General features: G+C 41.3%; 1 protein-coding gene across 2 annotated transcripts; it reads left to right on the top strand.

The window, feature by feature from the left end:
• Positions 1 to 5,625: 5,625 nt before the first annotated feature.
• On the top strand, positions 5,626 to 15,718 carry LOC120059529 (60S ribosomal protein L32-like). 2 transcript variants are annotated; one of them, XM_039008655.1, is made up of 4 exons: positions 5,626 to 5,715; positions 6,421 to 6,527; positions 6,742 to 6,923; positions 15,549 to 15,718. In XM_039008655.1, exons 2-4 carry the CDS (start codon positions 6,432 to 6,434, stop codon positions 15,676 to 15,678), a joined length of 408 nt encoding a protein of 135 aa, XP_038864583.1. In that variant the 5' UTR covers positions 5,626 to 5,715; positions 6,421 to 6,431; the 3' UTR covers positions 15,679 to 15,718. The 2 variants fall into 2 exon arrangements, with proteins under 2 accessions (XP_038864583.1, XP_038864584.1); XM_039008656.1 differs by having other exon boundaries at positions 5,666 to 5,711.
• Positions 15,719 to 16,999: the final 1,281 nt, after the last annotated feature.

Genomic DNA, 16,999 nt, shown 5'->3' with positions numbered 1-16,999 from the left:
CCAAGACCAGCTCAGTTAATCCCTACCATTGTGACAATGAGTCGTCATAATGCTGCATAAAATGCACATGATCTTAGGGGCATTGGCAAAGACAATGTAAGTCATTTAATTTATGTACCCCTAATTGCACCGAATACATCTGTTTATCCTACAGCTATTGTAAGCAGTAATCATGAGCCTATAAACCAGAGTTACACTGTTAGCACTGAGGCGGTGTGCAATAGTAGGAAGACCACTTCATGCAGCTCACCCTGCACTATCAGCTCCAATGTAAATAACATGAGTAAGTCTACCTCTGATAAGCTTCCCAGTAAAGCATTCAAAAGCATTCAAAACAATCAAGCAACAATCAAGCAACCCAGATAATAACATATGTAGCCTAAGAAACAAGGTCCATGAAGTCAATAACTTGCTTGTAACATATGACATTCATATTCTGACTATCTCTGAAACTCACTTAGATAATACCTTTGATGATACAGTGGTAGCAATACATGGTTATAACATCTACCGAACAGACATAAATGCCAACGGAGGCGGTGTTGCTGTCTATATTCAGAACCACATCCCTGTAAAGCTTAGAGACGATCTAGTGTTAAATACTGTTGAAGTAATATGGCTACAGGTTCATCTGTCTCACCTAAAGCCCATTCTTGTGGGAAGCTGCTATAGACCACCAAGTGCTAACAGTCAGTATCTGGATAAAATGTGTGAAATGTTTGATAATGTATGTGATATCAACAGTGAAGTATATTTTCTGGGTGATTTAATTATTGAGTGGCTATCATCAAGCTGCCCACTCAGGAAAAAAACGTAAAACTGTAACCAGAGCCTGCAACCTGGATCAGGTTGTCAGTCAACCTACCAGGGTAGTTACAAACGGCACAGGAATTAAATCATCAACATGTATTGATCACATTTTTACTAAAGCTGCAGATATTTGCTTTAAAGCAGTATCCAAATCCATAGGATATAGTGATCACAATATAATAGCCATATCTAGGAAAACCAAAGTTCCAATGGCTGGGCCTAATATAGTGTATAAGAGGTCATCCAAGAAGTTTTGTAGTGATTAATATGTTGATGATGTAAATAATATTTGCTGGTCTGTGGTGTGTAATAAGGAGCAACCAGATGCTGCACTTGGCGCATTTATGAAACTACTTATTCCAGTTACTAATAAGCATGCACCCATTAAGAAAACTACTGTAAAAACTGTTAAATCCCCTTGGATTGATGAGGAATTAAAAAATTGTCTGGCAGCCCAACTGATTGGCAAACGTACTGCAAATTAAGAAATCATGTGACTAAACTAAATAAAAAGAAACGACACTATGAAACAATGATCATTTATATAAAGAATGATAGTAAAAAGCTTTGGGGCACCTTAAATGAAATTCTGGGGGAAAAAGCCAACATTTATTGAATCAGATGGCTCATTCATCACAAAGCCCACCGATATTGCAAACTACTTTAATTACTTTTTTATTGGCAAGATAAGCAAACTTAGGGATGACATGCCAGCAACAAACGCTGAAACTACACATCCAAGTATTTTGGACCAAATTTTGAAAGCCAAGAATTGTACTTTTGAATTCCGTAAAGTCAGTGTGGAAGAGGTGAAAACATTATTGTTGTCTATCAACAATGGCAAGCCACCAGGGTCTGACAATTTAGATGGAGAATTACTGAGGATAATAGCAGACGATATTGCCACTCCTATTTGCCACATCTTCAATTTAAGCCTACTAGAGAGTGTGTGCCATCCAGGCCTGGAGGGAAGCTAAAGTCACCCAAGAATAGTAAAGCCCCCTTTACTGGCTCAAATAGTCGACCAATCAGCCGATTACCAACCCTTAATAAACGTATTGAAAAACTTGTGTTCGACCAAATACAATACTATTTTACAGTAAACAAATTGACAACAGAATTTCAGCATGCTTATAGGGAAGGACACTCAACAAGCACAGCACTTACACAAATGACTGATGATTGGCTGAGAGAAATTGATGATGAAATTATTGTGGGGGCTGTCTTGTTAGACTTCAGTGCAGCTTTTGACATTATTGATCATAGTCTACTGCTGGAAAAACGCATGCGTTATGGCTTTACACCCCCGGCTATAATGTGGATAAAGAGTTACTTGTCTAACAGAACACAGAGGGTGTTCTTTAATGGAAGCCTATGAAATATAATCCAGTTAGAATCAGGAATTCCCCAGGGTAGCTATTTAGGCCACTTACTTTTTTCAATGTTTACTAACGACATGCCACTGACTTTGAGTAAAGTATATCATAGTTTTGATGTCTTTGCTATTATTCTACAATGTAAAAATAAATTAAATCCCTTGACAGAGTAGGTGTTCTAAAACTTTTGACCGGTAGTGTGTATATATATTTAGAAAATACATCTCGCTCTATTTTCTCCCACTGCCAGCCACTGGGCTTCCTCTCACCACCATTTGATGGTGAGTGCCAGATGCTTCACATTTATACATCCGGTGAAATATCTGTCTCATTGTTCTATCTATGGCATAGCTCTAGATGAGTAAACTGATGTTTTTCTGGTCTCTGATACCCAAAGTCAGTAAACTAGGCTACTTTCTATTATAATCAATCAAATGTGGTAAGTTTGTAATTTTTGTGAAATACCCCTTCCATGGAGGCTTTCAGATTAATATTGAATAAGCCAAAAACAGCAATGCCCCTCCTAAGGATCTAAAACATGCTCTAAGGTACCTGCATTTATTCGTTTTTTCCACAAATATTTTAAAGGATGGCTGTCATGACTATCCTGGTGGAGGCCTCAGATCAAGGCCTCAGATCAGCTTGGCAAATGACTGACATATAACCAGACCTGGGCCGGTTTTATGACACCTCAGGCCAATTGTAAATCTTATGCAGCAGAGAACCCTCTCTTGCTTTTTAGTATCATGATTGGAATTTCTTTGTTACAGAGACATTCTGCCGCCCAAAAACTCTCCAAAGAGGGAACTTTGGAACAATATTTCTAAGATAATAATGTTAAGAATGGTCAGTGGGGATCTAAAGAAAAATCATGTCTTATTGCTTTTCATTTGGTGATGTTAATAAAAACTGTATGAACCGAATACTGTAACTTAGGGAGGAAATCCCCTTTGGATGTTAAGTTTCCATCCAATATGATTTTAATAGGAATATGAAGATCGTTGAAACTATTTTTGTTAAGCTAGGAATGTGATTTTAGTTTTATAACGGATCATAGTTTTCATGTCCCTTGCACATTAAACCACGTGCCGAATGAGGTCAGAAGTGCGTGTCAGTGTGATGGAGTGCCTAAAAGGACTTGCTAAGAATTAACACATGAGACTAGCAGACGTGAAGTGTACGCTAAACATTACAAATGGTTTAAACTCTAAGACCAGCAAAGCTACACGGCTGAAACAACCTTCCGACAGGGCTTGGTTCTGACCGAGATAGACGACGAATGAAGGCATTCACCACTTAAATACATTTGTTACTTTCTTACCCAAGCGGGCGGTGGTTCATGTGCAAGGTATATGATTAATGTGAGAATAGTTATCGAATGTATCTGCGATAAATGTCCCTTTCTCTAGCTCTCTCTTTCCCCACCCCCTCTCCATTGTGTAACAAGCCGTAATATCTTGTCAGCCACTCGGGACTTTTGTCTCATGCAAGTGTCTATGTGTATTCTGTGTTATTATTTAGTTAGTCAATAAATAATGAAATCAATTTGTGTAGAACTGAATAATCAGAAAAGGCTGGGGTTCTTGCGGATTCAAGAAGTCTGCGACGTTCAGAATGAGACATATGAGGTAATGATTAATAAATGACTTATCGTACAGGAGGGGACTGAGCACGCAGCCCTGTGTTGAGGATCAGTGTGGCGGATGTGTTGTTACCTACCCTTACCACCTGTGGGCGGGCCGTTAGGAAATCCAGGATCCAGTTGCAGAGGGAGGTGTTTAGTCCCAGGGTCCTTAGCTTATTGATGAGCTTTGAGGGCACTATGGTGTTGAACGCTGAGCTGTAGTCAATGAATAGCATTCTCACGTAGGTGTTCCTTTTGTCCAGGTGGGAAAGGGCAGTGTGGAGTGCAATAGAGATTGCATCATCTTTGGATCCGTTAGGGCGGTATGCACATTGGAGTGGGTCTAGAGTTTCTGGGATAATGGTATTGATGTGAGCCATGACCAGCCTTTCAAAGCACTTCATGGCTACAGACGTGAGTGCTACGGGTCGGTAGTCATTTAGGCAGGTTACCTTAGTTTTCTTGGGCACAGGCACTATGGTGGTCTGCTTAAAACATGTTGGTATTACAGACTCGGACAGGGAGAGGTTGAAAATGTCAGTGAAGACACTTGCCAATTGGTCAGTGTATGCTCGCAGTACACGTTCTGGTAATTTGTTCTTTTGAGTTTTGAAGTTGAGTCTTGGCCTGACAAAGTGAAGTTAGTTATCCTGTATGAGCTTATTTGCCAAATACATTACGATGTTATAGGTGTCCAGCTTAACGGCATGTGGCAGCAGTGTGTAGGAGGGAGGGTCCAAGGTGTGAGAAATGTGCAGAAGGGCATGAGGCAAAGGAATGTGTGGTATTGGGGAAAGTAGTGGAATGTGTTAATTGTAGGGGTGCCCATGGAGCTGAGGATCAGAAATGTCCCGTGCGAGAGAGGCAGGTTGAGGTTTCCAGGGTTAGAGTAGTGCAGAAGTTGTCATATGCTGAGGCAGTGAAGAAAGTAGAGGTAGATGGGTTAAGGGGGAGGAGTGATGAGAGTAGTAGAGATTTACCAGTACAGAGGAATAGGCCAAAAAGTAAAATAAGTTTCAGTAAGATTGGATTTTTAGCATTTATAGCAATGGTTATTAATTGTACTGCAGGGATGGATCGGAAGTCTCAGAAAATTGAGGTTGTGGTGGCAGCGGCAGAGAGGTATTTGGGTGTGCGAGACTTGACATCCGAAGAGTTACAGGGTGTGTTAAGTGGTGATGTCCCATTCTTTAAGGATGATGGCATGAGGTAGGAATAAATACATTTAATTAGTGGAATAGGGCGGTGTTCATTTTATTGTATATCATTTTGAAATTAGTGAGCGTAGTGTTAGATGGTAGGGTATTTATTTAGTACATGTTTGTTTGTTTTTCAAGTTAAGTATAAGGGAGTTGTACTCCAGTCTAGTAGGTGGCGGTAATGCAACAAATTGGATGCCAACCGCAGTTAAACCTCATAGAAGAAGAAGCACGTCACTCGTCAGCCATCTTCTCCGGCGCATCATTCATTTCCAATGAAAGCTGTGTTTGCCTTGCAGCATTGCGTTGCAGAGGCAGTTGCATTGCGTTCGGTGTGGTGCATACGTTGGATTTATCGAAACTGTATGCATTGAACTTTTGTTGCATACATATCCAGATGATGATGATGCTTACTATTTTGCGCAAAAACGCTGTCGGTGTGTTCGAAGCTGTCAATATATCATCAATACGTCCACTCCTATGTATAGAGTTTATATCGTGATCTCACAAAAAACTTTTGTTGCCATGAGCTCACAATGAGTCATTTTGAGGGAGATGTCCTGAATTTGGGATAAGTAGTGCCTAGACGAGCTACTCTACTTCCAGTTCTCTCATTTACTACACTACCCATATCACCTTGCGGTCCTTAACGGAAGTCCTTTCCTTTCCGCCGTTGCTGACTCCCTTCCTAAAATTACACAGGCGGGTGAGTTTATCAAAATCTATGTCCATCTACTGGTTTAGTAGACAAAATAAATAATGTTGACATAGATAATCACCGGCGCAAATTCAACATTCAGAAGTTATCGAATAGTATAGACACTGCACATTTTGAAATACCATGGTTTCGAACGGCTTGCATTCCATGTGCTAGCTAGCCTTCCTAATATTATAACGGGTTAGTGACTGTAGCTATGTCTCTACACTGTTGCCGACACGTGTTCGTTCTATAAACCATGCTTTAATTTAGCTTGTTTTTTATGACCGACGCTAAGGTTTTAGGATCACCCTGGAATTCATATCACTACCTGTTGGCTACTTTAACAATTACCAGACTAACAACGCAGCCAGCCCTCAAACAATGTTGGTTGCTGTAGCTAGAACACACCTGCTACTTCAATGCGATTGACTGTTGTAAAGGTCACGTCGAGGTGTCTGTTGACTGAAGTTAACCGTCAGCTACCTGTAGTATGCTATTGCGATAAAGGGATCATCTTAATGACATGCACCGTGCTAGCTGCCTTGTTTTCGAATGAGAGTTGTTGGCTTTTAGTTACTAGTCATGTAACTGTGACTAACGTTCCACAACCACTGATTGTGGGTGATTTAGATATGCAATGATTGTTTTTTTTGCCAGTTGTGAAACACTGCCAACAATTAAGTTAACAAGTAACATTTTACCCCATTACAGGTCAGGTCACCATGGCAGCCCTCCGACCTCTTACCAAGCCAAAGATTGTCAAGAAGAGGGTTAAGAAGTTCATTCGCCATCAGTCTGACAGATATGTCAAGGTCGCGGTAAGAGTGTTAGCTACACGCATAACTTTAAAGATGATAGATCTTCCTTTGTGAATGTACAGTTGTGTAATTTGTGGCGTGAGCGACGCTTTTCAGACAGTACACATGCAGAGAGGCAAAGGACATTGATCTCCCTCGAGCAAAGTAGTTGGAAGGAACATTGATCATAATTGCTTTAGTAATAAGTAACATATTTTTATTTGTCCTCCTCCAGAAAAGCTGGCGTAAGCCCAGGGGTATTGACAACAGAGTCCGCAGGCGGTTTAAGGGCCAGATGCTGATGCCCAACATCGGTTATGGTAGCAACAAGAAGACCAAGCACATGCTGCCCTCTGGCTTCAGGAAGTTCCTGGTGCACAACATCAAGGAGCTTGAGGTCCTCATGATGAGCAACAAGTACGTTTTGTTGGGTGTACAGTATTATTCCCTTTGGGTCCATTTGACTTGTTTACTCAAACAAGTATCATTAGATACGCAGTAACATGCTTTAATATAGTTATCCTGGTCTTCTTTCTAAAGGTACTACATACAAAATGTGTAGGACAAGTTGTTTAGAGTTTTCTTTTTGACCAGAATTTTTTATTTTTTCAGCATTATCCACTAGGTTTGCTACAGGTATAACATCCTAGGAAATGTTTTGACACAAGCTGTCTCCAATCAATCTGTAGTTGTGTGTGTTTGGGGGGGATCGCCTAAGCCAGGGGAGGCGTAGCTCTAGGAATCTTAATAGCGCAAAGCCTATTATTTGACAGGGAATACTATTTGTAGCTAAGTAATTCAACACCTCACTTTGCTCAAGTTGGTCCTCTCCAGTGGACTCAGAAGTTGTATCTAAAAATGCGGACCTGTCAACCTGCACGTATTTTGCGTACCATGCTTGAGTATGAAAAACTACCCTAAAAATGCAAAAGAAAAAAAAATAGGCTTCTAGTTGGCACATTGTGGTTTTTGACTCAACCGTTTGACGTGGTAGCGGAGGCAGTCAGAGGACTTGGTCGAGGAGGACCACATCTCTAGCTCTCTCCCATGTAGTCGTAGTACTATCAAAGATGGTTGATAAATGGCTGTTGACTATTGGGGGAAAATTGTCAGTACCTGTCTTAAGGGGTTGGCTCTTCCATAGACACCAATGCGATAGCAGCTGGTTCTGGTCTACTTAGTTAATTTACGTTAATTGAACCAGAAAAAACAGCTAGTGTGTTGTCTTGTTTCCTTTTCTGTCTCTGGTAAAAAAATCCTCCCTTGAGCTGGATGGCAGCTCTCCACTTTGTCAGTTGATGCCACTCATGTGAGGAAAAAGGGTAGGAAAAAAATCGAGAACGAACTGTTTGCCAAATCTATTTTACAAAATTGTATGTTTGTCAAGTGAACGATCACTATTTTGTAGTCAACTAAGGCTTCATTACAACGATGGTAGTTTGCTACAGCGTTTAGTCAACTAAGTGAGAACACTTGTCTGCACATGCTTTGATCTCCTCAACAGTAGTATGCACGCATGCATTGACAAGCAATGAAACGTGGGTCACTGCGTGGATGGATACAGACCAGCTGTTCCGATGATACTGTCCTTCACAGAAAGTTACGTTAGGCCTACTAATCTTTTAACAGTCTGTTAAAAATGTCTTCATCTTTCCTCTTGATATAGATGTATGCCAACAGTAGGCTTCTAATAATGTGATAGTCAGTTTACCAATAACAATGAATGGTAGCCCAGTAGACAAGACTAACTTGATAGATTAGGTTGTGGATGGAGATCTGAAACGAGCTCATATAGGCCTAGTTCAGTTGTTTCATATTCCAAATAGCCTACAGTAAGGTAGACCAGTGTTTCCCAAACTCTGTACTGGGGCCCCCCAGGTTGGGTAGGTGTAGGCCAGGAGGGTGTCAAGTCAACTTCCCCCTCAGGAAGTTGGAGCATTTTTGCCCTAGCACTACACAGCTGATTCAAATAACCAAAGCTTGATTATTAGTTGGTTATTTGAATCAGCTGTGCAGTGCTAGGGCAACATTTCTCCAACTTCCCGAGGAGGAAGTTGACTTGACACTCTCCGGACCTCCCCCTACCCAACTTTAGGCCCTGATCAGCAACACATTTTTCGAAAATCCTAGGGCGTGCCCTAATTTGGTAAATTTAACGTTTTTCTAGTTAGCTACTGAAGAGCAGCCAATTACCATATACCCATGAACAATCTATAGCCTACCATTCCTACTGAGGCAGTCTTCTGCCAACTTATGTAATAGGCTATAAAAGGTCAATTTGCGTATGATTTGAGCAATGTGGGTGTCACACGCGCACATCGTGGGGTCCACTTCAGGGCTCTTACAGTGCGACAATTTTACTTGTGTATGCGGTTAAAGACTTTTCTGTGCGACCTGGAATTTCCATTTAGGAGCACCAGTGCGCCTAGAAAAATTAAAGATCCACTATGCAATAATCGCTCCGCCATTTCCTGGTTACTAAAATTCTAATAGTTCGCCTTATTTCAGTTTGTGACAAAACATGCTAGTGTAGAGAATAATTTAACCATCTAAACTGCTGTTTGAAGCTGGTGTGAAAAAGTAAAAGCCGCAAAAACAACTTACTCGCGGGAAGCATAAAAATAGAGCACATAGAACTGCTACTTAGGCTTGATTTCAATGAGAATTTTTTTTGAGTTTAAGATCTGTCCATGTGAATTTTGTCCGGTCGCCCAAAAATAGATATTGCAACTTTAAGGATTCTAGCTTTATAAAATGTTCATTGTGCTCAATTTATTTCTGTGCGCCTTCATCTTTCAACTTGGGGGCACACATGCTCCATGTAAAATATAGTCAGCGTAGAGACCTGCATGGGCCAGGGGTGCGGCCGCCGCACTGAAGTGATACTCCCCAGAAAATGTCATGGTTGGCAGGTCGGAAAATGGGTCAATTAGGGGCAGTTTAAGGGGAGCGTCAATAAATCCAATCATGGAATTGTGCTGTAGCGAACTGAGTCTTCCCCCAACCGGCAGTCGAACCCGGGTCCAGCAACTGTCAAGCCAACACCTTAACCGTTACGCCTGTCCCCCCCACCAAGCATTCACACACAACCAGACATTGATTGGAGACAGCTTGACAAATGTCTGAAATAATGCAGAGAAAAAACTAAGCTAGCAAGCTTGGTATTTAAAAAAAAAAAAAAAAAAATGCATATGAAAGAAATATGACATTAACGTCATGGAGTGCGTCCAAAAAGTCACATGAAGAGTATGAAATATGTACTCTCATCCTATGATGGACATACACGGGCCTTGGCCAAAACATTAATTGTAACCTAGATAGAATACCAGAAATTAAAGAGAGATTGTCTTTGGTTGAAAATCCAAATGTTGTCCATACATAACTCAATCTAATTGGTACACAAACGCTTAAAGGTAGTCAGTGATGCGTGAAATAAAAACCAACGTCAAGCCAATTTGAAGCGCAAGTATCTGCTGTTTTGATCACATAGCGATCACGATGTAACAGCGTGAAGGGGACCTGTGCTTATGCGCGGATACTCAGTCGGACTATGTGAGAGAGATATTTGCAGTGCTGCTCGTGGCTAATATAATGCTGAGTTTAACTGTATGCTAAACAGCAGGGTTTCCCAACTGGTGGAGGTGGGTTGTTTTATTTGGCCTTCCAAACTTTCTCAGCCAAATTTTTTAATATATATTTTTTTCCTATATATTCATTGTTGGACATAAACTGTGGAAATCAGCTCCAAATGACTTTTTTTGGGGGGGGGGGGGGGTTCAACTCAAGTACTCCCACGCATAATAGAGATTGCGTACTTACGTGTCCCTTTCGAACAATGCAGAGTTTAAGATGAGAAACAATTTAATTGATCGCATACAAATGTAAACAAGGTTTGAAATGATTGTTTTATTCAAATATTATTTCTGTTTGGTCTTCTTGCGGTCAATTTGCTGTCTACAAATTATTCTATAAAGTTACTTACCCAGTCAGATATAGTGTGGTGGCAAGAGGAATTTAGTCAAATTGTTTTCCTTTCTTTTCCACCAAATGTTGGCATGCATGCTGGCGACGTTACCAAGGCTACTTTCAGTTGCAGATAGACATTCTAATGAATAGAGCTGACCTTATTCAACATGTCAGAGAGGCATGTTGGTCTACATAGCATATTTCAATCTGAACGTTCCATAATGTTCCTAATGAACATGCCCCAGGTTATTACTGTAGCAATAGCTAGCCAATAAGGTAACATGACAGAACAAGGTGTAGCCTTAAACAGATGGTTAACGGGCAGTTCCGCAAGTAGCCTAGTTTCAAAACGGCCCGCGATATGCTTTTTGAATGTAAAATGCAACCTGTCAATGCAAGATAGAAAGGGGGAAAAAAACAGCGCACCTTTATTTAACTAGGTAGGCAAGTTGAGAACAAGTTCTCATTTACAACTGCGACCTGGCCAAGATAAAGCAAAGCAGTTCAACACATATAACAACACAGAGTTACACATGGAGTAAAACAAACATACAGTCAATAATATAGTAGAAAAATACGTCTTTATACAATGTGAGCAAATGAGGTGAGATAAGGGAGGTAAAGGCAAAAAAAAGGCCATGGTGGCGAAGTAAATACAATATAGCAATTAAAACACTGGAATGGTAGATTTGCAGTGGAAGAATGTGCAAAGTAGAGATAGAAATAATGGGGTGCAAAGGATCTAAATAAATAAATACAGTAGGGGAAGAGGTAGTTGTTTGGGCTATTTATAGATGGGCTATGTGCAGTGATCTGTGAGCTGCTCTGACAGCTGGTACTTAAAGCTAGTGAGGGAGATATGAGTCTCCAGCTTCAGAGATTTTTGTAGTTCGTTCCAGTCAATGGCAGCAGAGAACTGGAAGGAGAGGCCGCCAAAAGAGGAATTGGCTTTGGGGTTGACGAGTAAGATATACTTGCTGGAACGCGTGCTACGGGTGGGTGCAGCTATGGTGACCAGCGAGCAGAGATAAGGCGGGACTTTACCTAGCAGGGTCTTGTAGATGACCTGGAGCCAGTGGGTTTGGCGACGAGTATGAAGCGATGGCCAGCCAACGAGAGCACACAGGTCGCAGTGGTGGGTAGTATATCGGCCTTTGGTGACAAAACGGATGGTACTGTGATAGACTGCATCACATTTGTTGAGTAGAGTGTTGTAGGTAATTTTGTAAATGACGTCGTCGAGGATCGGCAGGATGGTCAGTTTTAGGGTATGTTTGGCAGCTTGAGTGAAGAATGCTTTGTTGTGAAATAGGAAGCCGATTCTAGATTTAATTTTGGATTGGAGATGTTTTATGTGAGTCTGGAAGGAGAGTTTACAGTCTAACCAGACAACTAGGTATTTGTAGTTGTCCACATATTCTAAGTCAGAACCGTCCAGAGTAGTGATGCTGGACGGGCAGGCAGGTGCGGGCAGCGATCGGTTGAAGAGCATGCATTTAGTTTTACTTGTATTTAAGAGCAGTTGGAGGCCACGGAAGGAGAGTTGTATGGCATTGAAGCTCATCTGGAGGGTTGTTAACCTCTCTAGGGTATGTGGGACGGTAGCGTCTCCCCTCGTCAACAGCCAGTGAAACTGCAGGGCGCCAAATTCAAAACAACAGAAATCCCATAATTAAAATTCCTCAAACATACATGTATTTTACACCATTTTAAAGATACACTTGTTGTAAATCCAGCCACAGTGTCCGATTTCAAATAAGCTTTACGACGAAAGTGAACCAAACGATTGTTAGGTGACTGCCTATTCACAGAAAAACCCAGCCATTTTTCCGGAGTCACAAAAAGCAGAAATATAGATACAATTAATCACTAACCTTTGATCTTCATCAGATGACACTCATAGAACTTCATGTTACACAATACATGTTTTTTTTCTTTTCGGTAAAGTTCATATTTATATCCAAAAATCTCAGTTTACATTGGTGCGTTATGTTCAGTAGTTCCAAAACATCCGGTGATTTTGCAGAGAGCCACATCAATTTACAGAAATAGTAATCATAAATGTTGATGAAAATACTAGTGTTACACATTGAATTTTAGATCCACTTCTCCTTAATGCAACCGCTGTGTCAGATTTCAAAAAGGCTTTACGGAAAAAGCAAACCATGCAATTATCTGAGTACGGCGCTCAGACGACAAATCAACCCAAAGAGATATCCGCCATGTTGGAGTCAACATAAGTCAGAAATAGCATTATAAATATTCACTTACCTTTGATGATCTTCATCAGAATGCACTCCCAGAAATCCCAGTTCCACAATAAATGTTTGTTTTGTTCGATAATGTCCATAATTTATGTCCAAATTCCTCCTTGTTTTTCGTGCGTTCAGTACACAATCTAAACTCACGACGTGCGTGCAAGTCCAGCAGAAAGTACGGACAAAAAGTTCCGTTACAGTCCGTAGAAACATGTCAAACGATGTATAGAATCAATCTTTAGGATGTTTTTAACACAAATCTTCAATAATGTTCCAACCGGAGAATTCATTTGTCTTCCGAAATGCGATGGAACGCAGCTAACTCTCACATGAACGCGCATGGTCAGCTCGTGGCACTCTGGGAGAGACCTTACTCAATCTCCTCTCATTCGCCCCCACTAAACAGTAGAAGCATCAAACAAGGTTCTGTAGACTGTTGACATCTAGTGGAAGCCTTAGGAAGTGCAACATGACCCCATTTCCACTATCTTGGATAAGCAAAGAGTTGAAAACCTACAAGCCTGAGATTTCCCACTTCCTGGTTGGATTTTTTTCTCAGGTTTTTGCCTGCCATATGAGTTCTGTTGTACTCACAGACATCATTCAAACAGTTTTAAAAACTTCAGAGTGTGTTCTATCCAAATCTACTAATAAAATGCATATCCTCGGATCTGGGCCTGAGTAGCAGGCAGTTTACTCTGGGCACGCTTTTCATCCGGACGTGAAAATACTGCCAGCTACCCCAAATGAGTTAAGATGGTGGGGAAGGCATTTTTAAAGAATAACCAGGCATCCTCTACTGACGGGATGAGGTCAATATCCTTCCAGGATACCTGGGCCAGGTCGTTTAGAAAGGCCTGCTCGCTGAAGTGTTTCAGGGAGCGTTTGATAGTGATGAGTGGAGGTCGTTTGACCGCTGACCCATTACGGATGCAGGCAATGAGGCAGTGATCGCTGAGATCTTGGTTGAAAACAGCAGAGGTGTATTTAGAGGGCAAATTGGTTAGGATGATATCTATGAGTGTTAACAGATTTGGGGTTGTACCTGGTAGGTTCATTGATAATTTGTGTGCGATTGAGGGCATCAAGCTTAGATTGTAGGATGGCTGGGTGTTAAGCATGTCCCAGTTTAGGTCACCTAGCAGCATGAGCTCTGAAGATAGATGGGGGGCAATCAGTTCACATATGGTATCCAGAGCAGAGCTGGGGGCAGAGGGTGGTCTATAGCAGGCTGCAACGGTGAGAGAATTGTTTTTAGAGAGGTGGAATTTTAAAAGTAGAAGTTCAAATTGTTTAGGTACAGACCTGGCTAGTAGGACAGAACTTTGCAGGCTATCTTTGCAGTAGATTGCAACACCGCCCCCTTTGGCCGTTCTATCTTGTCGGAAAATGTTGTAGTTTGGGATGGAGATTTCAGAGTTATTGGTGGTCTTCCTAAGCCAGGATTCAGACATGGCTAGGACATCCGGGTTGGCAGAGTGTGCTAAAGCAGTGAATAAAACAAACTTAGGGAGGAGGCTTCTATTGTTAACATGTATGAAGCCAAGGCTATTACGGTTACAGAAGTCATCAAAAGAGAGCGCCTGGGGAATAGGAGTGGGCCTGGATTCACCTCTATATCGCCAGAGTAGGATAAGGGTACGGCTAAAAGCTATGAGAATTGGACGTCTAGGACGTCCGGAACAGAGAGTAAAAAGAGCAGGTTTCTGGGGGCGATAAAATAGATTCAAGGTATAGTGTACAGACAAAGGTATGGTAGGATGTGAATACAGTGGAGGTAAACCTAGGCATTGAGTGATGATGAAAGAGATGTTGTCTCTAGAAACATAATTGAAACCAGGTGATGTCATCGTATGTGTGGGTGGTGGAACTGAAGGGTTGGATAAGGTATAATGAGCAGGGCTAGAGGCTCTACAGTGAACACTAACCAGAACAGCAATGGACAAGGCATATTGACATTAAGGAGAGGCATGCTTAGCCAAGTGATCATAAGGGTCCAGTGAGTAGTGAGGTTGGTTGGGGTCACGGCGATTCAGACATTATGTGTACGTATTATTATTATTATTATTATTATACGTATTATGGGTCATATCTTTTGAACTGTAAGTTAGAATCAAGAATCAAGTTGCTTTTTTTGATGAAAATACCTACTTGGCTACAGAACCTGGCTATGAAATACAGTTGGTATAGTGGGAGGGTTGGAAGACTACAAATTTAAAGACAGTTCTATACTGTTTTACTATTAAATGCAATGCTGCTATTTTAAATTTCGTCAAGCAGCTTGTGTTACTTAACCAGGCAAAACGTAGCTAACTAGATGGCTGGTGGTGACTGGTTAGTTACAGGGAAAGCAAGAGAGACGCTTGCGAGATGTGTATAATCAGAGCAGAGCTGGTCTGCCTGTGCCCACAATCATCATTTGCTCCACCACAGCTCAACGGTTCATGTAGGCTGTGTGCCAGGTGTGGTTCATGTAGGCTGTGTGCCAGGTGTGGTTCATGTAGGCTGTGTGCCAGGTGTGGTTCATGTAGGCTGTGTGCCAGGTGTGGCACATCTTTCCCACTGCTTAACAGAACTGCGCTGTTAATATTATTTGTTCTTATCGCTCTCAATCGTTCCAAAAACTCTTGTCCACTCCATTTAGTAGTCAGATTTTGGCCACAGAGAGAATTTCGTCTCGTTTTAGTCAACTGAAATGATTATTTTTTTGTCTATTTGGTCAGTTATAGTCTCGTTAATTGCCACTGAAAAATAGGCGTTTGACAAATAATTTAGTAACTATTTCTGTTGACAATTTATCCTGCTCTCACCTCTGTAGGACCCATGCTGCTGAGATCGCCCACAACGTGTCTTCCAAGAACAGGAAGCTGATTGTGGAGAGAGCAGCCCAGCTGGCCATCAAGATCACCAACCCCAATGCCAGACTCCGCAGCGAGGAGAACGAGTGATCCAGCCATTATTTCCCAATAAAACATATGTTTAAATGTGTATGGTCTCCTGACAAATAATTTTTTCTGGTCTAAGACTTTGCTTTAGCTAGACTGTTCAAAATCTCTACCCTTTTCCCCATATTCCTGACACCAATCCTCCCTTTAAAGTGGTGAGTAAACATGTGGGCGAAGGGTTGAGAATTGGTCTGGTTTAGCATGACTGGTTTAGACAGTTCTGAGATTTCTTTGAGAACCATTGAAAGTGTGAAGTTCCGAGTGCACCTTTGTGAGAAGGGTTATGAAATACATCCTTGGGTTAGCTTAGTTTTTGTTTTTGTTCAAGAAGTTAACTTTTTTTCAGACCAAATCCTATATATAGTCCTACCTGTTAGACAGCCCTATAGAGCAGACAGGGTTGTATCGGAGAAAAAAAATACCATTTTATTTAGAATATTTCAATATCACAAGCTAGGCTTCTCTAATTTGTGACAGATTTTCATGTGAATATTCTACAATCAGCGTAAATACAATATTTATGCTGATTGCGTTTCCATCAAATTGACTTGAGGATGAAAGTCTGTGCGTGATGCCATAGTGCACATAAAAATTACTTCCGGTTGAATTCCCATGTACCGAATTAAAAAAATACTAGTTAAATGGGTTTCCATTGCATTTTCAACTCCGATGGTTTTGTCAGAAATGTTGCGTTATATATTCGTCTCTGATCTTGCCACATGCGCTCTAGCCAACAGCTCGCAGATACGGTGCGGGTATAGCCTGCCTACGAGATGACATTATGGACAAAAGAGAAAGCTTATTTTAATTCGTCAAACTGTAGCCAAGCATTATTGGGAAGGAGCATTAAGTTCACCACCTTGCACGTTACCCAAACCGATGAAGTTCCTGATTTATTTCATCTGTAGCCTAATAAAATGCATGCTTTCCCAAGTCATAGTGGGGGGACCGCATGTCAAGTTTGCTACAAAGTGTGGGTTGTTATAGCAGTATTTCCACTGCCATTTCTCCCATAGGTAATTTTACAGGTCCCTGTCTTGTGTGTTTTGTTGACATTTGGCAAGTTCATGACAAACTTTCTGTTTCAATCAGGCCTGCCCTGACTTTATTTTTATCCGTCATGTATTTTACGCGCATTAAGATTAGACGGAAACCTGGTTACTGGAGACCTGTGATCTGTGTGCAACACAAGGGACGTTTTAGACCTGTGTGACGTGTCTCGACTGAAACTATGGGATAGCAATGACTCTACTTAGCACTGACTCTACTCTACTGACTACTCTCGTCCCAAGTGCATCAGTGTTTGTTGTGATAACAGCCTTGT

The sequence above is a fragment of the Salvelinus namaycush genome, chromosome 14, assembly GCF_016432855.1.
Source record: "Salvelinus namaycush isolate Seneca chromosome 14, SaNama_1.0, whole genome shotgun sequence".
Classification (NCBI taxonomy): domain Eukaryota; kingdom Metazoa; phylum Chordata; class Actinopteri; order Salmoniformes; family Salmonidae; genus Salvelinus; species Salvelinus namaycush.
This window is presented reverse-complemented; position numbering and strand designations above follow the sequence as displayed.